The sequence below is a fragment of the Salvelinus alpinus genome, chromosome 36, assembly GCF_045679555.1.
Source record: "Salvelinus alpinus chromosome 36, SLU_Salpinus.1, whole genome shotgun sequence".
In the NCBI taxonomy this organism is placed as follows: domain Eukaryota; kingdom Metazoa; phylum Chordata; class Actinopteri; order Salmoniformes; family Salmonidae; genus Salvelinus; species Salvelinus alpinus.
The window spans coordinates 1,131,265-1,155,096 of record NC_092121.1 but is presented as its reverse complement, the minus strand read 5'-3'; the positions used below and the strand labels follow the sequence as shown (position 1 = coordinate 1,155,096).

At 44.7% G+C, this 23,832-nt stretch overlaps 1 protein-coding gene across 2 annotated transcripts in view; it reads left to right on the top strand.

Moving 5' to 3' along the window:
• LOC139565329 (procollagen galactosyltransferase 1-like) overlaps positions 1-18,912 on the top strand; it is a 37,976-nt gene extending 19,064 nt beyond the window's left edge. The window contains exons 2-13 of one of the 2 annotated variants that reach the window (XR_011672891.1): positions 357-467; positions 1,710-1,827; positions 2,638-2,772; positions 2,924-3,128; positions 10,391-10,510; positions 10,807-10,883; positions 11,494-11,600; positions 11,853-11,985; positions 12,883-13,010; positions 13,181-13,269; positions 13,418-13,624; positions 13,925-14,063. Coding sequence is in view for 1 of the 2 variants with exons in the window: in XM_071385555.1 (XP_071241656.1) it covers positions 357-467; positions 1,710-1,827; positions 2,638-2,772; positions 2,924-3,128; positions 10,391-10,510; positions 10,807-10,883; positions 11,494-11,600; positions 11,853-11,985; positions 12,883-13,010; positions 13,418-13,624; positions 13,925-14,195 (1,612 nt within the window). In the remaining variant the exon portion in view is untranslated. Of the gene's footprint in view, positions 1-356; positions 468-1,709; positions 1,828-2,637; positions 2,773-2,923; positions 3,129-10,390; positions 10,511-10,806; positions 10,884-11,493; positions 11,601-11,852; positions 11,986-12,882; positions 13,011-13,180; positions 13,270-13,417; positions 13,625-13,924 lie in introns of both variants that reach the window. The other variant, XM_071385555.1, reaches the window with a different exon arrangement.
• Positions 18,913-23,832: the final 4,920 nt, after the last annotated feature.

Below are 23,832 nucleotides of genomic sequence, written 5' to 3'. Positions count from 1 at the left end.
CTTGCTTATTTAGTATATTTTCAGTTTTTTAGTAAACCGGCAAGGATGGGTGGTGGATATTAGAGCTGCTTTGGTATGGGTGTACTTGCTTGTATGGAATTCAATGCTGGAGTCAGTATCCCACGGCTCCTGACAATAGGCCAAATTGAAGTGAACACTGAAGTACTGTCATCTGAGCCCTGATATGATCTTTCACATTCACTGTCTCTACTTTACTCAGGTCTACTTCCAAACGCCACTGCTCCTATAAACGTCTGTGTGTCTGTGTGCTTATTACCCCTTACACTGTTGACCAGAAAAAGAACAAATGAATCATGCCTGTAATAATAATGTGCCTCTGTCTCTGTGTTGTACAGGGTAGCGACGGACCACAATGTGGACAACACTACAGCCATCCTGCGTGACTGGCTCGTCAAGGTACAAAAACTCTACCACTATGTGGAGTGGAGGCCGCAGGAGGAGCCCACGTGAGTTCCTCTCATGTTCACTTTATAAACTGTGTGTGTTTCTGTATCTGTCTGTGTCATTTATTCAGGAGAGGGAACGCTTTACATTACATTTATAAGTCATTTCTAGATGGTTAATATGTGATTTATAAACTACAAATTAACTGTCTACAAACTACGTATAAACGCTTAGGTTAACATCCTCCTTAAAGACACCTTCATGTAAAGTGTTACGGAGAGGCACCTTCATGTAAAGTGTTACGGAGAGGCACCTTAATGTAAAGTGTTACGGAGAGGCACCTTAATGTAAAGTGTTACGGAGAGGCACCTTAATGTAAAGTGTTACGGAGAGGCACCTTAATGTAAAGTGTTACGGAGAGGCACCTTAATGTAAAGTGTTACGGAGAGGCACCTTCATGTAAAGTGTTACGGAGAGGCACCTTCATGTAAAGTGTTACGGAGAGGCACCTTGCTGTAAATTGTTACAGAGAGGCACCTTCATGTAAAGTGTTACGGAGAGGCACCTTCATGTAAAGTGTTACGGAGAGGCACCTTCATGTAAAGTGTTACGGAGAGGCACCTTGCTGTAAATTGTTACAGAGAGGCACCTTCATGTAAAGTGTTACGGAGAGGCACCTTCATGTAAAGTGTTACGGAGAGGCACCTTGCTGTAAATTGTTACAGAGAGGCACCTTAATGTAAAGTGTTACGGAGAGGCACCTTCATGTAAAGTCTTACGGAGAGGCACCTTCATGTAAATTGTTACAGAGAGGCACCTTAATGTAAAATGTTACGGAGAGGCACCTTCATGTAAAGTGTTACGGAGAGGCACCTTAATGTAAAGTGTTACGGAGAGGCACCTTGCTGTAAATTGTTACAGAGAGGAGCTTTTCTGCAAAGTGTTACGGAGAGGCACCTTAAATGTAAAGTGTTACGGAGAGGCACCTTAATGTAAAGTGTTACAGAGAGGAGCTTTTCTGCAAAGTGTTACGGAGAGGCACCTTAAATGTAAAGTGTTACGGAGAGGCACCTTAATGTAAAGTGTTACGGAGAGGCACCTTAATGTAAAGTGTTACAGAGAGGCACCTTCATGTAAAGTGTTACGGAGAGGCACCTTAATGTAAAGTGTTACGGAGAGGCACCTTAATGTAAAGTGTTACGGAGAGGCACCTTAATGTAAAGTGTTACGGAGAGGCACCTTGCTGTAAATTGTTCCCAGAGAGGATGTACTGAATGTCCTGTTTGTTTATGTTTGTCCCTCAGAGAGTACCAGGATGCAGACAGCCCAAAGCAGTGGACCAACCTCCGCTACGCACACGTGATGAAGCTACGGCAGGCAGCACTGGACTCCGCAAGAGACATGTGGGCAGACTACTTCATGGTACTTCTTTCTCCAGTCTCCATGACGACCCCACCCTCTTTTACAGATAAACAGGGTGCAATCCCAACGGCACCCTATTCCCTACATAGTGTGTAGGGAATAGGGTGCCATTTGTGACGTAGATTGGCCCTGGTCAAAAGCCGTGCACTATGTAGGGAATAGGGTGCCATTTGGAATAGTCAAGTCTTTCTCCATGACGACCCGCCCTATTTTACAGAGACGAAGACTTCTCCTTATAAGAACAATAACGCAATAAGAGAACAGCGAGAGTCATGCTTTCCTATCTCACTTCTGGTTTAGAGTAAACCAATTCATCTGGCTTGGTGTTACTATTTACCATTCTGGAATAAACCTGCCAGAATCTTAAATATGACAGCTTTGAGTTCTATTCTTGCACCCCTAAGCATGAACACATTGTCCAGGACTCGCAAGGGTATACTTTTATGATGGAGTGAAAACACAGATGAGGTCGTTTTGTTCTTGAAATGTGCCTTTTGTCTTCAGTAATGTTGTGCAATTAGAACTGGGTTAAAATAGAGCTGCTAAAGTTTATGAATGAAAACAAATACTATTTGAACCCAAGGCTGTGGCCTGTGCTGCCTCCTCTTTCTAACACTGATTCTGGTGGCTGGACGTAGGCTGCCGCTACAATGACATCCATTGTTCAAAGTGTCACTAGAGAGGATTGATGTTGCATGTTGCAGAGTGATTTTTAAAGCTTGAAGTGGATAATGTGTCTCACTGTTCCCTCTCCCCCTTCCATCACACACACACACTCACTCACACGCTTTTCCACTCTCTCCTGTCTAGGTGGTGGACTGTGATAACCTATTGACCAATCCTAATGTACTGTGGAAGCTAATCAAGGAGAACAAGACCATCGTAGCTCCCATGTTAGAGTCCCGTGCAGCCTACTCCAACTTCTGGTGTGGCATGACCTCCCAGGTACGCTACTATTTGTGTGGTGTGTGTGTTTGCGCGTGCTGTCATGTCCTCCCAGATACTTTGCGTGTAATCATGCACTAAAGCGTTAGCACAATAACCTTGATTGAAACAGAAGTACTCATCGTATTCCAAACACCTCTGCCTCCTCCAGGGTTACTATAAGCGCACCCCGGCCTACATCCCTATGAGAAAGCAGGTGCGTAAAGGATGCTTCGCGGTTCCCATGGTGCACTCCACCTTCCTGATTGACTTGAGGAAGGAGGCGTCACGCCAGCTGGCCTTCCACCCCCCTCACCCAGACTACAGCTGGGCCTTCGATGACATCATTGTCTTCGCCTTCTCCGCTCGCATGGCAGGTACTGTTAATGTGTTCTCTCTCTTTTATCCTGTTTGGTAGCTTTCACATACAGCATGATAATGATTTGGTACACTTCATTGTGTTTGCCCTCTATGCTCCCATGGCAGGTAGGCCTACTGTTGTTATTCTGTTCACATGGCAGGTAGGACTACTGTTGTTATTCTGTTCACATCGCAGGTAGGCCTACTGTTGTTATTCTGTTCACATGGCAGGTAGGTCTACTGTTGTTATTCTGTTCACATGGCAGGTAGGTCTACTGTTGTTATTCTGTTCACATGGCAGGTATGACTACTGTTGTTATTCTGTTGACATGGCAGGTAGGACTACTGTTGTTATTTTGTTGACATGGCAGGTAGGCCTACTGTTGTTATTCTGTTCACATGGCAGGTATGTCTACTGTTGTTATTTTGTTTACATGGCAGGTAGGCCTACTGTTGTTATTTTGTTCACATAGCAGGTAGGCCTACTGTTGTTATTTTGTTCACATAGCAGGTAGGCCTACTGTTGTTATTTTGTTGACATGGCAGATAGGTCTACTGTTGTTATTCTGTTTACATGGCAGGTAGGCCTACTGTTGTTATTTTGTTCACATAGCAGATAGGTCTACTGTTGTTATTTTGTTGACATGGCAGATAGGTCTACTGTTGTTATTCTGTTCACATAGCAGGTAGGCCTACTGTTGTTATTCTGTTCACATGGCAGGTATGTCTACTGTTGTTATTTTGTTTACATGGCAGGTAGGCCTACTGTTGTTATTTTGTTGACATGGCAGGTAGGTCTACTGTTGTTATTCTGTTCACATGGCAGGTATGACTACTGTTGTTATTCTGTTGACATGGCAGGTAGGACTACTGTTGTTATTTTGTTGACATGGCAGGTAGGCCTACTGTTGTTATTCTGTTCACATGGCAGGTATGTCTACTGTTGTTATTTTGTTTACATGGCAGGTAGGCCTACTGTTGTTATTTTGTTCACATAGCAGGTAGGCCTACTGTTGTTATTTTGTTCACATAGCAGGTAGGCCTACTGTTGTTATTTTGTTGACATGGCAGATAGGTCTACTGTTGTTATTCTGTTTACATGGCAGGTAGGCCTACTGTTGTTATTTTGTTCACATAGCAGATAGGTCTACTGTTGTTATTTTGTTGACATGGCAGATAGGTCTACTGTTGTTATTCTGTTCACATAGCAGGTAGGCCTACTGTTGTTATTCTGTTCACATGGCAGGTATGTCTACTGTTGTTATTTTGTTTACATGGCAGGTAGGCCTACTGTTGTTATTTTGTTGACATGGCAGATAGGTCTACTGTTGTTATTCTGTTCACATGGCATCTTGTTCCAAGATGGCTTAGCAGTTCAGACGTCATTTCTGTCCTCGTATTGTCGTGTCCTGTTGTCGTATTGTCGTGTCCTGTTGTTATTCTGTTTACATGGCAGGTAGGCCTACTGTTGTTATTTTGTTCACATAGCAGATAGGTCTACTGTTGTTATTTTGTTGACATGGCAGATAGGTCTACTGTTGTTATTCTGTTCACATAGCAGGTAGGCCTACTGTTGTTATTCTGTTCACATGGCAGGTATGTCTACTGTTGTTATTTTGTTTACATGGCAGGTAGGCCTACTGTTGTTATTTTGTTGACATGGCAGATAGGTCTACTGTTGTTATTCTGTTCACATGGCATCTTGTTCCAAGATGGCTTAGCAGTTCAGACGTAATTTCTGTCCTCGTATTGTCGTGTCCTGTATATATATATATTTACACCTTTCTTCGCATATCTTTTATATATTTTATTATCCAAGAACTCAACTACAAAAGCTTTCCTGCAAAAGCTTTCCTGCAACCCGCCTCACCAATTACAAAAAAAGTATTATTTACCTCAAATCTGAAAATCCACAGTGGAAGCTAGCCAGGGGCTAATCAGAAGCTAGCCAGGGGCTAATCAGAAGCTAGCCAGAAAGCTAACCAGAAGCTAGCCGAAAGCTAGCCAGAAGCTAATCTGAAGCTGCCCAGAAGTTAGCCGGTTTGCTGGCTAGCGTTGGTGTTTCAGCTGCCCACGTTTTGTGGTCATCAGCTATTCCTTTAGCTCGATAATCTACCGGCACTTTTGTGCAACGCGACTCGTACCGGAGCATACCGGGCCTTTTTTTTCTCTCAGTTACCCCGGATTTCAGCCGCAGGCTCTGGACATTTGCACCTTGATTTCGCAGCTAGCTAGCTGCAAACCGTGTGACTATTGGCTTACGTCGATCCCGGAGCAAACTTAAATCATTCCGGAGCTAGCCAGCTGAGGAGTTCCATCAGCCATTCCTGGGCTACAGTCACCTATCCGGACCCGTTTTTTTTTTTTTTTTTTTTTTTGCTGCAGATACGGAGCCCCACCGGGCCTTCACGACTGACTGCCGACGTTATCTGCCCGAGGGAGTTATCCAACTGGCACCTCCGTCGCGACGTTACCTGAACGCTCATCTGGGGCCCGCTAATCGTTAGCTGTCTTATCGGCTGCTATCTGAATAAGTATATCGGACAATTTCTTTTTCTTGGGTCACTATATCTATTTTGCCAATTGGATTGATCCCCTCTACCACACGGAACCCCACTAATCTACCGACGGAAACGCACGAGGTGTCTAAAAATAGACCTCCATCCTATGCTATCTTGCTACCGATAGCCATCTACCCGGCCAGCTGTCTGGATCGCCGTGACCCCAACCAACCTCTACTCACTGGACCCTTATTGATCACTCGATTAAGCATGCCTCTCCTTAATGTAAATATGCCTTGTCCATTGCTGTTCTGGTTAGTGTTTATTGGCTTATTTCACTGTAGAGCCTCTAGCCCTGCTCACTATACCATATCCAACTTTTCAGTTCCACCACCCACATATGCGATGACATCACCTGGTTTCAATGATGTTTCTAGAGACAATATCTCTCTCATCATCACTCAATACCTAGGTTTACCTCCACTGTATTCACATCCTACCATACCTTTGTCTGTACATTATTCCTTGAAGCTATTTTATCGCCCCCAGAAACGTCCTTTTACTCTCTGTTCTAGACGTTCTAGACGACCAATTCTCATAGCTTTTAGCCGTACCCTTATCCTACTCCTCCTCTGTTCCTCTGGTGATGTAGAGGTGAATCCAGGCCCTGCAGTACCTAGCTCCACTCCTATTCCCCAGGCGCTCTCTTTTGATGACTTCTGTAACCGTAATAGCCTTGGTTTCATGCATGTTAACATTAGAAGCCTCCTCCCTAAGTTTGTTTTGTTCACTGCTTTAGCACACTCTGCCAACCCGGATGTTTTAGCCGTGTCTGAATCCTGGCTTAGAAAGACCACCAAAAATTCTGACATTTTCATCCCCAACTACAAGATTTTCAGACAAGATAGAACGGCCAAAGGGGGCGGTGTTGCAATCTACTGCAAAGATTGCCTGCAGAGTTCTGTTTTACTATCCAGGTCTGTTCCCAAACAATTTGAACTTCTACTTTTAAAAATCCACCTCTCTAAAAACAAGTCTCTCACCGTTGCCGCCTGCTATAGACCACCCTCTGCCCCCAGCTGTGCTCTGGACACCATATGTGAACTGATTGCCCCCCATCTATCTTCAGAGCTCGTGCTGCTAGGCGACCTAAATTTGAACATGCTTAACACCCCAGCCATCCTACAATCTAAGCTTGATGCCCTCAATCTCACACAAATTATCAACGAACCTACCAGGTACCACCCCAATTCCGTAAACACGGGTACCCTCATAGATATCATCCTAACCAACTTGCCCTCCAAATACACCTCTGCTGTTTTCAACCAAGATCTCAGCGATCACTGCCTCATTGCCTGCATCCGTAATGGGTCAGCGGTCAAACGACCTCCACTCATCACTGTCAAACGCTCCCTGAAACACTTCAGCGAGCAGGCCTTTCTAATCGACCTGGCCGAGGTATCCTGGAAGGATATTGATCTCATCCCGTCAGTAGAGGATGCCTGGATATTTTTTTTAAATGCCTTCCTCACCATCTTGAATAAGCATGCCCCATTCAAGAAATTTAGAACCAGGAACAGATATAGCCCTTGGTTCTCTCCTGACCTGACTGCCCTTAACCAACAGAAAAACATCCTATGGCGTTCTGCATTAGCATCGAACAGCCCCCGTGATATGCAACTTTTCAGGGAAGCTAGAAACCAATATACACAGGCAGTTAGAAAAGCCAAGGCTAGCTTTTTCAAGCAGAAATTTGCTTCCTGCAACACAAATTCAAAAAAGTTCTGGGACACTGTAAAGTCCATGGAGAATAAGAACACCTCCTCCCAGCTTCCAACTGCACTGAAGATAGGAAACACTGTCACCACCGACAAATCCACTATAATTGAGAATTTCAATAAGCATTTTTCTACGGCTGGCCATGCTTTCCACCTGGCTACCCCTACCCCGGTCAACAGCACTGCTCTCCCCTCTGCTACTCGCCCAAGCCTTCCCCTTTCTCTTTCTCCCAAATACAGTCAGCTGATGTTCTGAAAGAGCTGCAAAATCTGGACCCTTACAAATCAGCCGGGCTAGATAATCTGGACCCTTTCTTTCTAAAACTATCTGCTGAAATTGTTGCCACCCCTAATACTAGCCTTTTCAACCTCTCTTTCGTGTCGTCTGAGATTCCCAAAGATTGGAAAGCAGCTGCGGTTATCCCCCTCTTCAAAGGGGTGGACACTCTTGACCCTAACAGCTACAGACCTATATCTATCCTACCCTGCCTTTCTAAGGTCTTCGAAAGCCAAGTCAACAAACTGATTACCGACCATTTCGAATCCCACCATACCTTCTCCGCTATGCAATCTGGTTTCAGAGCTGGTCATGGGTGCACCTCAGCCACGCTCAAGGTCATAAACGATATCTTAACCGCCATCGATAGGAAACAATACTGTGCAGCCGTATTCATTGACCTGGCCAAGGCTTTTGACTCTGTCAATCACCACATCCTCATCGGCAGACTCGACAGCCTTGGTTTCTCTAATGATTGCCTCGCCTGGTTCACCAACTACTTCTCTGATCGAGTTCAGTGTGTCAAATCGGAAGGTCTGTTGTCCGGGCCTCTGGCAGTCTCTATGGGGGTGCCACAGGGTTCAATTCTTGGACCGACTCTCTTCTCTGTATACATCAATGATGTCGCTCTTGCTGCTGGTGATTCTCTGATCCACCTCTACGCAGACGACACTATTCTGTATACTTCTGGCCCTTCTTTTGACACTGTGTTAACAACCCTCCAGGCGAGCTTCAATGCCATACAACTCTCCTTCCGTGGCCTCCAATTGCTCTTAAATACAAGTAAAACTAAATGCATGCTCTTCAACCGATCGCTGCCTGCACCTGCCCGCCTGTCCAACATCACTACTCTGGACGGCTCTGACTTAGAATATGTGGACAACTACAAATACCTAGGTGTCTGGTTAGACTGTAAACTCTCCTTCCAGACTCACATCAAACATCTCCAATCCAAAGTTAAATCTAGAATTGGCTTCCTATTCTGCAACAAAGCATCCTTCACTCATGCTGCCAAACATACCCTTGTAAAACTGACCATCCTACCAATCCTCGACTTCGGTGATGTCATTTACAAAATAGCCTCCAAAACCCTACTCAATAAATTGGATGCAGTCTATCACAGTGCCATCCGTTTTGTCACCAAAGCCCCATATACTACCCACCACTGCGACCTGTACACTCTCGTTGGCTGGCCCTCGCTTCATACTCGTCGCCAAACCCACTGGCTCCAGGTCATCTACAAGACCCTGCTAGGTAAAGTCCCCCCTTATCTCAGCTCGCTGGTCACCATAGCAGCACCTACCTGTAGCACGCGCTCCAGCAGGTATATCTCTCTGGTCACCCCCAAAACCAATTCTTCCTTTGGCCGCCTCTCCTTCCAGTTCTCTGCTGCCAATGACTGGAACGAACTACAAAAATCTCTGAAACTGGAAACACTTATCTCCCTCACTAGCTTTAAGCACCAGCTGTCAGAGCAGCTCATAGATTACTGCACCTGTACATAGCCCATCTATAATTTAGCCCAAACAACTACCTCTTTACCTACTGTATTTATTTATTTATTTTGCTCCTTTGCACCCCATCATTTCTATCTCTACTTTACACTTTCTTCCACTGCAAACCAACCATTCCAGTGTTTTTTTTACTTTTTTTTTTAACTTGCTATATTGTATTTACTTCGCCACCATGGCCTTTTTATATTTTTATTTATTTATATATATATTTTGTTTGCCTTCACCTCCCTTATCTCACCTCACTTGCTCACATTGTATATAGACTTATTTTTCACTGTATTATTGACTGTATGTTTGTTTTACTCCATGTGTAACTATGTGTTGTTGTATGTGTCGAACTGCTTTGCTTTTTCTTGGCCAGGTCGCAATTGTAAATGAGAACGTGTTCTCAATTTGCCTACCTGGTTAAATAAAGGTGAAATAAATAAAAAAAAGTAGGCCTACTGTTGTTATTCTGTTCACATGGAAGGTAGGCCTACTGTTGTTATTTTGTTGACATGGCAGATAGGTCTACTGTTGTTATTTTGTTCACATAGCAGGTAGGCCTACTGTTGTTATTCTGTTCACATGGTAGGTATGTCTACTGTTGTTATTTTGTTTACATGGCAGGTAGGCCTACTGTTGTTATTCTGTTCACATGGCAGGTATGTCTACTGTTGTTATTTTGTTTACATGGCAGGTATGTGTAATGTGGTTATTCGGGATTGCTGCCTTTTTAGATCTGAGTTTTCCACAACAGTAATGAATAAGATTATATGGACAGGGAGGACCGGATTCTAGATCAGCTCTCCGGCTCCCGAGGTGCTTGGTGAATAAGCTGAGGCTACGACTACAGACTTTTCACCCCTGCCCCACCCCCGTCCCGCCCCTCAGGAAACGTATTTCTCAAATCTAGGGGGCAAATCACTGCGCATGTTTTTTTTGCAAAATTCCTGGGGGTTTAACAGACAGTGGTTAGTTCCCAGAGTCTGTTTTTTCTAATTCCATTCATGGACATAGGGTATGCTTTGTGTAAGATATCGTAATACACTTTTGCATAAATACGTAAGTGTCTAATTTTGAAGGTGGATATTTTGAGGTGTGACACAAAGAACCTAATCTGCAGTGAGACTTGTAGCGTGAATAGGCATAGAAAAGCGTAAATGTTTGTAGTAACCTTGTCATTAATAACAAACTTCTCTTCTCCCTCTACACTCTACTCTTCCTCAGATGTGCAGATGTTCCTATGTAACAAAGAGACTTATGGGTATTTCCCCGTGCCACTGCGAGCCCACAACTCCCTGACAGACGAAGCAGACAGCTTCCTGCATTCCTTGTTGGAGGTCAATGGTGAGTGTTATGTCATATTGTCACAGGTCAAAAGGTAGTCGGCTTTAATGTCCATACTAGCATATACTAGCATCCGAATAGGCAAAACTGGTTAAAATTACGTCTTTTTGACGTCTCACTGGGTTACCACTTAGGATGGTTGCTCAATACATTGCTTAATTCTAAGTAGTAGGCCAGTGTGGATATCGGAAAACACAGCTGGAAGTTGGAGCTTTTCGTTCTTCTCTAACTAAATGTTATTGGTCGGCATGTGAGTTCTTTATCATTCCTATCATTTTTCTCCTTTCTCACGTCAGTGCGGAACCCTCATGTGCTGCCCTCGGAGTACATCCCGGCCCCCGTAAAGATACAAGATAAACTGGGCTTTGATGAGGTGGGATATGAGCCAGCTCAGAATATGGTTGCTGTTACTTATTGACCCCGAGCCCCTATGCCCACAATGTCAAACTCTTTCTATGGAGGCTGAGTGTCTGCAGGTTTTCATTTACATTTACATTTAAGTCATTTAGCAGACGCTCTTATCCAGAGCGACTTACAAATTTTCACTCCTCCCTTCTACTTGATTGATCAATTAAGGTCACTGATTAGTTAGGAAATCCCCTCACGTGGTTGTCTAGGTCTTAATTGGACACAATTGAAATGAAATTACAAAAAAACGCAGACACTCGGGCCATTTTGTCAGCCCTGCCCTAGGCACTCCTGAAGATGTATAAGGATCTAATGGGTTTAAGCAATAAGGCAATTGCTTCACCATGTCTTCTGGTAGGATCGGTTGAATTGTCACCACATTTCATACACCTATCCAATTGTTTCCGAGTGTCTAAGGGTAGCTGTCGTTTTGGAATTTATCACTAGAATTCAAAATGTCTCTTTTGTACCCTTCAGCTCTAAATGTCTCCCTCTGTGGGTGTCATGTGGTATTGCATGTATTGACTCACTACTGTACAGTAAGGTTAAGTAAGTAAGGTATTGCGTGTGTGCAGGTGTTCATGATCAACCTAAAGAAACGGACCGACCGGCGGGATCGCATGCTGAGGACTCTGTACGAGCAAGAGATTGCCTGCAAGGTCATTCAAGCGGTAGACGGCAAGTAAGTTGACCTCTTTTTGAAGGCACTCTTCTCTCTGCACGTCATATACTTCTTGTACCATTAAAGGTAGACTCAGTGATGGGACATCGTCACACACAGCAGAAGTTGCCCCACTGTTTATGATGTCATATCGCTAAATCTTCAAGCGCTCAAAATGACCCCGTTATGTCTCTCTCCATCTCTATTTGTGTGTCTCTCTTTGTCTCTGTCTCCCTCACCCCTCTCTCCTGCCCCTCCCTCTCTCCCCCTCAGAGCGATGAACATCAGTGAGATCAATGCCCTGGGGATCCACATGCTACCAGGCTACAGTGACCCGTACCACGGTAGGCCCCTCACCAAGGGAGAGCTGGGCTGCTTCCTATCACACTACAACATCTGGAAAGAGGTGAGCCCTGCAGCTGCAGGCCCGGGTAGTGTTCAGTAGGGAGAACATTTTTAGAAACTGTGAAACAGGTGAGGTAGTACCTGAACTTGTCCAATAAGAACACAGATTTTAATTATTTGTTTTAAATTTTGCTACAGGGTTCTCTCCGAATGAATACATTAGGGTTGGGCTCAATTCATCATATTATTGAGGATGCTCCAAAATCCAAATCAATTCTTGAACTGAATTTGAATTGAAGTAGTAAACTGGATATAAAATTGCAATTTTAATTAAAGGAAATAGAATTTAATTCAATGAAATTCAAATGCCTCTTCTATTCTACAGTACATCTTCCACATAAAACATCAAACATGCGGGATAAACTCTTAAAATGAATGGTCAAGGAAAACAAAACCTGTATGCGAATAACATTGACAAATAACATTGACCTGTATGTGAATAAGTTATTATATTTCATGGATCACCTAAACTTTGTTCAATTTGGGGAAAATACAATATTTCCCAGAAAGTATTAGTTTAACCCTCAAGTTGACCCTGAGGCTTTCAAAAAGAAGCCAAAGAAATAAAATGGTTGGTGGAAATATAATTGGCTATTCTAGTGATATAGTCTTTGGTATCTGGAAGTGTGACCTATCAGTGAAACTCTCATGTTCTACGACTGAGTGGTATTTCTTTGAATTAAATTATACTTCACTCAATTTCAAAATCCTGTGGGGTGTGGCCTATTCAGTTCGAATTTCAACTCATGAGTTGACTGGGAGTCAATTCCAAAATTCTAAATTGAGCCCAACCCTGGAACACACCTCTGGCTGTCACTCTCAGGTATAGATGGTGTACAGAAGTTTCTTTGCGTCCTCTGAATGTGAGGGTCACTGTTTTTTCTCTGTGTGTGTTCAGATCGCAGAGCGGGGTCTAAAGAGTTCCCTGGTGATCGAGGACGATCTGCGTTTCGAGGTCTTCTTCAAGCGACGCCTGATGAACCTGATGAGTGAAGTGGAGAGCCAGGGGCTAGACTGGGACCTGATGTGAGTGTTCCATATACTGATCCACTAGCCTGCTCCACTCAGAGATACATTCAATAACTGTTGTGTTCTGATGACTGAAGTGGAGAGCCAGGGTCTAGACTGGGACCTGATGTAACTGTTCCATAGACTGTATATCATCCACTATACACACGGGATATCCTCTATTCTAGGTCAGTGATTTTCAACCTCTGGTCCGCGGACAGGCATTGGTCCCTGGGATATCGCTGGCCGATCCCTCAGACATATGATACAGTATTTGGTTAGTTCTTAAGTGTTAATTGTAATGTTAGCAGTCCTTTTAAGAGTTAAGAACCCCCGTTCTAGCTTGCTGACTCCGCACTTACTGTCTACCCTTCCCATGTGGTGTAAACTTCAACTTTCTCTTCCCCAACTGTTCCTCCTCCCAGTTATATCGGCAGGAAGAGGATGCAGGTGGACCGCCCTGAGAAGTCCGTGCCCAATATACACAACCTGGTGGAGGCCGACTACTCCTATTGGACGCTGGGCTATATGATGTCATTACAAGGAGCCCAGAAGCTGCTGAGGGCAGAGCCGTTGAAGAGGATATTACCCGTAGATGAGTTCCTCCCTGTCATGTTCAATAAACACCCTGTGTAAGTTCACCTCTCTCTGTCGCACGCTTTCTCTCTTTGTCTTTCTGTCGCCTGTCTCTCCGGGTAAATCTCAAAAGTATTTTCCTGGATTCCTTGAATCCTCTCTTCTCGCCTCCTTTTCAAAGTGTCTGCAGGAAACTAAGGGAGCATGAGAGGAGAAAGATATTCTCTTCTCGAAGCTCCCCTTCACGGTTTAAGGAGGCTGCAAGGAGAGAAGACAAAAGGAATCAAGGATTCACCCATTCCTCTTTTCAATGTATCCCGTGACATCTTTATCTCCTCTCTCTTACCTCTCTCCAGCTCGGACTACATGGAGCACTTTGAGGAGCGGGACCTGAAGGCCTTCTCGGCCGAGCCCCTGCTAGTGTTCCCCACTCACTACACAGGAGACTCGGGCTACATCAGCGACACAGAGACCTCCGTGGTGTGGGACAACGAGAAGGTGCGTACGGACTGGGACCGGGCCCGCTCGGGGAAGACCCAGGAGCAGGCTGAGATCAGCAGCGAGGCCCAGAACTCTGACGTACTCCAGTCACCTCTGGACAGCACAGCCACACGGGACGAACTATGAGAGGAGAAGGGGTGGAGAGGAAGGGGATGGGATTGGCGATGGAGTATGGATGGAGAGATATGCTGAAGATTAAGAACCATCGTGAGTGATGTGAACCACCAAGGGGTTTTTTTGTGTCGTTTTTTTAACGTTTTAGCCCCCTTTCATTGCAGCAACATGACGTATAGTAGGCGCCTGTTTTTGCTTCCTTTTTTAACCAAAGATTACAAGTTAAAGGGATTAGTTGCATTCTTTTGGAGAGAAAAAATTATTCCATTTCCTTTTTCATTTCAGAAATATGTTGGACTCACCTTTTTTGTTGTTGCTGCATTTACAAGACCCAAATACAGGGTGGGGTCTGTATGTCAACAGTGATCTGGTTGGACTGTCTATTACATTTCAGTGATGTGATTGGCCTGTGAACTGGAACTTTGTTTGTCACTACCATGCCTCAAGTGCCTTATAGCCTAGTTCATCATGCCAAATCTCACAACTGACCCGAGACCTTGTCACCTCTAGAATGAATAATTCATTTATTAATTGTTATTAATTAACGTGTGTGCATGTACTATAACAGTGAACTGTAGCAGTCTTTCTGAAAGGACTGGAAAAGACGAGCATCTGCATGCTTTTTCGAGATAGCTTTAAGAGGATATTTTTCATTTGTTCATTTGTAAACTATAGCTAGAACTAACATCTATTGCATCGATTAGAGATTGGTGCTTGAAAGTTGTGTGTGCTGCTTCGCAAACGAGTTCCATAGTTTCACGAAAACCTCAAAACGGAGCTCAAAGTCCCATCATATGACAAATGAGATTAATACCAAAACCGTAGTAATTAAAAAGCATCATCTCCCAAAAGGAATGACTTGGCTACCCGACCTCCCTATCAGACCCTAACCATTGAGCTACAGTAGTGCTCTTTATAGCTGTGGACTACATCTTCTTAAAAACCAACAGCTCCCAATGTTAATAACTATGGGTAGAATCCTAACTTCCACTTCAGTCAAATCTTCCTCATCTGTTAATTGACATCAATGCATCACTATAAGTAAAAATTTGACTTAAGCAGACGTTAGGATTCACCCCTATCCGCTTTCTCTGTCAGTCCATGGCCATTGAGTTACAGTAGAGCTGTTTATAGCAGTGGAGTACTCCTTTCCCCCACTTGCCACCTCTGGTCTGTTTCCAGGCTAATGGCTTGTCGCCTTCACACAGAGGGTCACCGGCGGGAGCGACCGCAGTAGACGCCTCACACTTTTGTGGTCGAGGAGGAGCCATGTGATTCCTCCCAGCCACATCCAAACTTGGTCGGTCGTCCTGCGTCTCCACCTCTCTCTCCTCAGAATTAAGATAGAAAGTGGAAAGCAGAAACACTTTGGACCGTGTAGTATAGCAGTTAAATAGAAGCCTGTGTTTAACAGATAAGAGACAGAGCTTGGATGGATCGTCATGCTTTTCATCTTTCAGTTATTTATTGCTGGCCTGTCAGAAGAGGTGTCCGTCTAGAGCAGGGGTGGGCAACTCCAGTCCTCGGGGGCCTGATTGGTGTCACACTCTTTCTCTTGCAAACACAGGTGATTAATAAAATTGCATTCTAAACTGATTAGGTGATTATTGGAGTCAGGTGTGTTAGCTGGGGCAAAACTGTGACACCAATCAGGACCTCGAGGACTGGAATTGCCTAGGGCATTGGTTTCCCAAACTTGGCTCTGGGGCCCCCCCCTGGGTGCGCATTTTGGTTTTTGCCCTACCACTAAACAGCACATTCAAATAATCAAAGCTTGATGATGAGTTGATTATTTGAATCAGCTGCAAAAAAAAAAAAACATGCACCCAGGGGGGTCCCCAGGACCGAGTTTGGAAAACCCTGGTCTAGGGCACGTGTCAAATTCATTCCACGGAGGGCCGAGTGTCTGTGGGTTTTCACTCCTACATTGTACTTGATTGATGAATTAAGGTCACTGATTAGTAAGGAACTCCCCTCACCTGGTTGTCTAGGTCTTAATTGAAAGGAAGAAAAAAAAAAAAGCAGACACTAGGCCCTCCATGGAATGAGTTTGACACCCCTGGTCTGGGGACCTCCCAAGGTGTTGGTTCTAGCTGTAGCACTGCCTTCCAAGGCATTGGTTCTAGCTGTTAGGTGGGAGATATTAAGATTCAGTTGAGATTCACTCATAGTAGTCTAAGGGATTACATTGTCTGTCATAACAGCATTTTTGTAACTTCATACCAAATAATTAAATATTTTGTTAAAAAAATGATAATTATGGTCTCTTTTCCTCCAGATTGTCAAATTAGAGATGTCTCCATTTTACTTTGAGATTGATATGTCATGACCAAATTGGCTAGATGTTGCACCACTGAAACCTTGTCAAAGTTATGTCTGTCTGTGATTATAGGGTTGTTGGGTGTCAAATTGCAGAGTTCCTTTTTACATGTGCCATAACTCCTCAGTGAACAAACTCTAACACAGAATTAAAAAATACTTACCAACAAGTTACTAAAAGTTACTACAGTCAGGGAATTCTGCAAAATGGGAATAAGATCTAGGCTAGGCCTACTCTGTTTCATGTGTGCTTTATAAACCAGCTCTTTTGCTCCCAGTGTGATGGCCCGCTAAAATTGAACCTTGATAGGCATTGTGCCCCAAAACTGTAATTTTCAAGTGGTTTATATATCAAACATTTGAAGAGAAAAAAATGCCCTTGCGTAACGGTCACGCCGCCTGCTGTTATTTATATCCCTCAGAAAAACAATTATAGCCATGGTTGAGTTGACGCCAATAATGTTGCGACATAGGAATGCGGTCGGACAAGATGCTTAGCGGAACAAGACTGTAAGTAGGGACGGAAAACCCTAGTTGATAGACCTGAAAAGATTGTTCTATGACACAGTTTTACTTCTCAAAGAGATTGAGGAAATCAGTCGGAGGATATGAGACAACCGATAACGGCTGAGTGGACTCTGGGCTAGGCTACAGTGATGCGCAAAGGACACTGCCTATTCAAACTGACAATTACACACCTCTGTGGGAAATTGATCATTTTTTTGAATGTTTTTTGTTCTACATTGCATGAAATGTATAGTCTACCACATTTTGTGCTAGGCTATTTGAATGCGTGTTAGCCTAATTGTTTTGTGTTGCGTGCCTACATGGAATCAGACAGCTAGAAATGTCTTTGTTGGAGTTGAATATACACCTGCGCCAGCGGCGTGGTGTAAAACATACGCCTACTGAACAGGGAGAGAATTATTCTCATTTACCGGGAATGAACACCACACTTATCCCGTGTCAAAACGGTAGTGTTATTCCTAGGATTAAATACTACGATATAACATGGACAGTGTCAAGACTCCGCACAGTGGCGGAATGTCTGAGACAACTAAGACTGCTTTTTGAGGACTGTTGCGGTAAATCAATGGAACATATTTACGACTTTCACACACATGGTTTTCTTTTGTATGTCTAATTATTTACAGACAAGACGAATAGGCCTATGACTATGCAGTTCTGTCATGTTATCTGAAGATTTTCGCGTCTGCCAAGGCATACCACACATAGCCAAATTCGTGCTTGGACAAACAAAAGGACTGTCTGGGAGACGTTCATGCGCGCTCTGAGTCTGACACTAAGCTTTGTTCATGTCCTAGTCGAAACTAGGAAACTCGGAAATGTCAGACTTGCTAACTTGTTGTAGTTATACCAGTGGCGTGCCGTGGGCCTGGGGCCTGGGCCTTCAGTGAGGTCCTACACAGTCCCACCCGAATTAATCCACCTCTTATTACCATCATTATGATGCCATGGCTCTAGACACTATACATTTAGACAGAAACGCAGTATAACCAGGCGTTGCGTCACCTTGAAATTGACAAAAATTGACATTTTTTAGTAAACAGTGTTTACCCAAAAACATGACACAATCAATGAGTCTTTTCAATATTTCCCTATTTTTCTTCACCTTTTCATTGTGCAGCTCCGTTGCCCTGCGCGCTTGTTCGTTGAGCTGTAGATCCACTCGGGTGTCCCCAAAAGTTTTCAAAAGCACCATTGCTTGTAGGAGCCTGTGAGCCATTGATAGCGCTCGTAGTTGGAACTTTGAAAGTGGCGAGCGAACGAACCCCTTTCCCGCCTGTGACAGGCTTTGTAGCGTCGGCGTCGGGCGACCTCTCCTTACAATGTCTAACTTTTCTTGAAAAGTTCGTCTTGAGAATGCCGTTATAATTATATCCTCGACCAAATCGATATCTTCTCCTCCTTCCGCCATTGTGGGTTGAAAAAACAGCTTAGTAGTACGCAAATTAATTTGTTTATCAAATTCAGTTTCCTAGATCTGCATAGACCTGCCCATGGGACCTGCCTCTCAATATTGGTAATCCAATCAAAAGACGTGCACGCACTACGCCTGCTAGCTGGCTCCTGTGTAACACTGGAGCCAGCCAGCAGGCGTACAATAGCCAACTCTAAAGCTGATTGGTTGACACTAAATTTTCATTTCCATTCACTTTAAGCTACAAGCGCCCGCACTGTTGATTCTGAAGGCCTGAGGGCAGATTTTAGACCCCTGGCAACACATGATGGCTGAATATCATTGGATAAAAGATCTAACATAAAGACCAGCCCTCCAAATCTCAACCTGGGGCTGGAAGCAGTGCAACCAAGAGGAAAGCTATGAAATGAAGAGTATAACTCTTACTCTGGGGAATAACTTAATACATATTTGTGGGAAAATATATTTTACATTTTTTTATATTCTGATGATGTTTAGGCCAGCAGAGAAGGCCTTGCTGGCCCTGACGGCCCACCACTGAGTTATACACATCCCGCGTTCAACTAGCAAGTCCGAAATGTCCGTTTCCTTGTTCCAACTAGCACCTGAACGCGGCATAATGCCCTGTTGGTTACACATCGTGACGTGTTTCATTACGCCGTACGTCATCTTCTCGCAGTCTTGCCCAATGATCTGTGGATTGCTAACCAATACGTTTTCCCGACAACTTTCGCATCTTTCCAACTTTTTTTTTACCAGAGAAGTTGGTTGGCCCTATTTGATGTCACGAGGGTTGATAAATTGCTAGATGTTCATATATAAAGCCCTTTTACAAAAAGTACCTGACATCATACAAACTTAAGACATACGAGTTACCACACCCAGTCTCAGGGATGGCTAACTCTGGAAATTAACTTGTTCTCTTCTAGGTAGCCTAAATCAACTTCGTTTTCTTGCACCTTATTTGTGGAACAATCTTCAAAATGTAAAATAAATTTAGGGCAATTCAGAAAGCGGTTGGAGGACCTTATTGCTGATGAATGTGTTGTTTTTTATGGCTTTTTCTTTCTGCTTGCATTTTGTATTTATATTGATGTGTATTTTCAGTAATTTATGTAAATCAGGGCTCATCTGTAAAAGAGACCTTGACTTCCTGATAAAATAAAAGTTAAAAAGCCTGTACTTTTATTTCCCGCCAACCGACCTAGTCATGATTGCGGTAAAGTTCTGCCTATGGCTTCATTGTCTACATCAGGTCGTGGAGTAGGCCTACTTGACTGAGTGGATACATACCCACGTGTGGAGGTGCTGGCTCCACCACTATCACTAGCAGGCCCGCTAGTTTCTCGAAGCTCCGCTACAGATTGCTTCACAGTTGGGTGCACAGTTTGCATATGCCGGTGTAGGTTGTGCATAGAACCGGCTTAATATGATATTTTGTTTTGGCAAATTCTACACTGTGATCTAACATTGTCTACATTATTAAAATGCATCCAAATTCTTCTGTGCTTCCGTCTCATTTTCCAGCTGTTGTTTTCACAGCTGTCCTTCCTTTCTCTCCTCGGCTGCTAAGTGCGTGACTGTGCGCTTGAGCATTTAGGCCTATATTGTTTTTATTTTTTTTCGTTCTTTGAATTAGTTAATTCTATTCATTTAAATCTTTTGATTATTCATATCTTAATTATTATTTTTTATATATAAATAGATTTAGCTCTTCTGATATGCAAGTCGGCTCAAAACGTTCACCTATAAGAGCCGGCTCTTAGAGCCGACTCATTGGCGAACGACCCATCACTAGGCTGAGGTGTACTTGGGGAATAACGGCGGAGTTTGTTAGTGTTGAAACGCCGAAGTTTAATGTTCAATTAGCTTTTTGCTTTACGGTCAGGGACAGTATGAGTGTAGCCAGATCCTTTTCACTCGCTATCCTTGTTTCAATTTGTGGTTTACCGGATTCGTCATTATCCTCGAGATGACGTACAGACGAACGACCTGCTAGCTAGCCGGTACAGTTAGGCAAGCTAGCTAGCTACTATACCAGCAGCATCGTAGTTATCCTAGCTACCACAAAATCATCACCGGCTGCCTGCATTTCTTGTGGACTGATGGAGCTCCCCGGTTGTTTCTTCTACCTGTTAAATCCCGTGGAGGGCTTCTCCCTCTCTCGTTGACGGAGGCTGGCTATCTCTGTCCGGTTCTCCTCATTTCACTAGGTGGACGGTATCTTAAGTGTTTAACCTCTGTATCCGAGGACCAAACTTTTTAATATTATTTTCGGGGTGCCACCAGTGCCAACACCACGCACCAGGCTTCCTGTGCGTCTTCAGAGCCCTGTTCCTCCTCCACGCACTCGCCCTGAGGTGCGTGTTTCCAGCCCGGTACCACCAGTTCCGGCACCACGCACCAAGCCTCCTGTGCGTCTCCAGAACCCTGTACGCCCTGTTGCTGCTCCCCGCACTAGACTTGAAGTGCGTGTCTCCAGCCCGGTACCACCAGTTCCGGCACCACGCACCAAGCCTCCTGTGCGTCTCCAGAACCCTGTACGCCCTGTTGCTGCTCCCCGCACTAGCCTTGAAGTGCGTGTCTCCAGCCCGGTACCACCAGTTCCGGCACCACGCACCAAGCCTCCTGTGTGTCTCCAGAACCCTGTACGCCCTGTTGCTGCTCCCCGCACTAGCCTTGAAGTGCGTGTCTCTAGCCCGGTACCACCAGTTCCGGTACCACGCACAAGGCCTACTGTGCGCCTCAGCAGGCCAGAGTCTGCCGTCTGCCCAGCGCCGCCTGCGCTGCCCGTCTGCCCAGCGCTGTCTGAGCTGCCCGTCTGCCCAGCACCATCTGAGCTGCCTGTCTGCCCAGCGCCATCTGAGCTGCCCGTCTGCCCAGCGTCATCTGAGCTGCCCGTCTGCCCAGCGCCATCTGAGCCGCCCGTCTGTCCAGCGCCATCTGAGCCGCCCGTCTGTCCTGAGCCGCTAGAGCCGTCCGTCAGTCAGGAGCCGCCAGAGCCGTCCGCCAGTCAGGAGCCGCCAGAGCCGCCCGCCAGTCAGGAGCCGCCAGAGCCGCCCGCCAGTCAGGAGCCGCCAGAGCCGCCCGCCAGTCAGGAGCCGCCAGAGCCGCCCACCAGTCAGGAGCTGCCCTGCAGTCATGAGCTGCCCTCCAGTCATGAGCTGCCCTCCAGTCATGAGCTGCCCTCCAGTCATGAGCTACCTCTCAGTCATGAGCTACCTCTCAGTCATGAGCTGCCCTTCAGTCCGGAGCTGTCCCTCAGTCATGAGCTGCACTCCAGTCATGAGCTGCCCTCCAGTCATGAGCTGCCATTCAGTCCGGAGCTGCCATTCAGTCCGGAGCTGTCCTTCAGTCCGGAGCTACCTCTCAGTCCTGAGCTGCCCCTCAGTCATGAGCTACCTCTCAGTCTTGAGCTACCCCTCGGTCATGAGCTACCCCTCGATCATGAGCTTCCCCTCGGTCATGAGCTACCTCTCAGTCATGAGCTACCTCTCAGTCATGAGCTACCTCTCAGTCATGAGCTGCCCTTCAGTCCGGAGCTGTCCCTCAGTCCGGAGGAGTTTCCTCAGTCATGAGGCGCCCCTCAGTCCAGAGGCGCTACTCAGTCCAGTGGGGACTTTTGTTAGGGTTCCTAGGCCAAGGTCGGCGGCGAGGGTCGCCACTCAAAGAACGCTAAGGAGGTGGACAAAGACAATGGTGGAGTGGGGTCCACGTCCAGCGCCAGAGACAGAGACAGATGCCCACCCAGACCCTCCCCTATAGGTTTAGGTTGTGCGGTCGGAGTCCGCACCTTGGGGGGTGGGTACTGTCACGTTCTAACCATAGTTCTTTTGTGTTTTCTTTGTTTTAGTGTTGGTCAGGACGTGAGCTGGGTGGGCATTCTATGTTGTGTGTCTAGTTTGTCCATTTCTATGTATGGCCTGATATGGTTCTCAATCAGAGGCAGGTGTTAGTCATTGTCTCTGATTGGGAACCATATTTAGGTAGCTTGTTTTGTGTTGGGGTTGGTGGGTGGTTGTCTTCTGTCTTTGTGTTCTCTGCACCAGATAGGACTGTTTCGGTTTTGCCACGTTTGTTATTTTGTAGTTTGTATAGTGTTCTTCGTTGTCGTCTTCAATAAATAGAAGAATGTATTCTAACCACGCTGCGTCTTGGTCCGATCCCTGCTACACCTCCTCTTCAGACGAAGATGATCCCTTATGATTTAGTAATGGCTAAAAAACAGGCCTTATTTTAGGTCATTTTTCACCCTATTAGTTCTATCGAGCAACACTTTTTTTGACAACTTATTGTTTCTAAATGGCTGCTGGGTAATTTGATATCCATCGAAATTTTCATTTGTAGGCATCGAATTGAGCGAATGCTGTGCAGGTTCACTGAGTTGCAAACCAGATGGATAGGTCTAGCTCATTGATTTGTAGATCTGACACAGTTGCCACCTCAGATTATGAGCCTAGCAGGTGTCACGAATGAGTTATGTAGTACCCACAGAAGCACATTTACCTCAACATGCCCCTCGAGAAGGCAGAGTGATGACACAAGCTTTTTAGCGTGGCTGAGTTGACTACTAGCGGGATAAGGCAGAGCAGGTCGATGCTGGTTGATGGATTTTACAATGAATGTACATGGAAAATATGTTTTTCTCGACCAGAGATGACTAAATTAATGTTCAGGCTTATTGATAATCATCATTATATTACTTCACAGTAATCTGTTAAATGCTTTTTCAGTGCTTCCTCTTGCGTTAGCAGTGTGGAAAGGGACAGAAAGAAGCGCACATGAGTTTTCCTGTGAGGGGGAGTGGTGGTGTATCCAGGGAGAAAACTAAACTAATCTTCTGAAATGTAATTTATGGTCTTATGCTGCCATCTATTGGAATTATGTAGCAACTGCAGTAGTACTGAATAATGTGTAATTCCTTACTAAAGTAGTAATTACTCAGAATGGCAAAATATAAAATCTTCTAGTTTATCTTACCACTTACAACCATAAAATTAACAATTTATAGAATAACAAACAACGAAACTTACATAAATCAAAAACAACACACATTACTTTAATAAGAGTGTGACTTGTCTTTTTATATATAGTTGTATATAACTATTTATTTAGATGGGTGACATTATCTGCCAAAGTAACAGTCCTGTAGACAAAGAAGAGCTCTCCAGTTGGTACCAAACATTCAAAGGCCATTTTCTCAAAAGTGAGGTTACAAGTTTATCAATGTTCAAAGCAGAATTACTTTCCCGTTGTTCCTCAACTGTAGTGTATGATATACCATTTTCTAGCCCTGAGTCTCTACTTTTATCCAATGTAAAAAACACCTTTTCAAATTTTGCTACATAAGACAAAATTCAGACGGTGGTCACATTTAAGAGTGAGGCA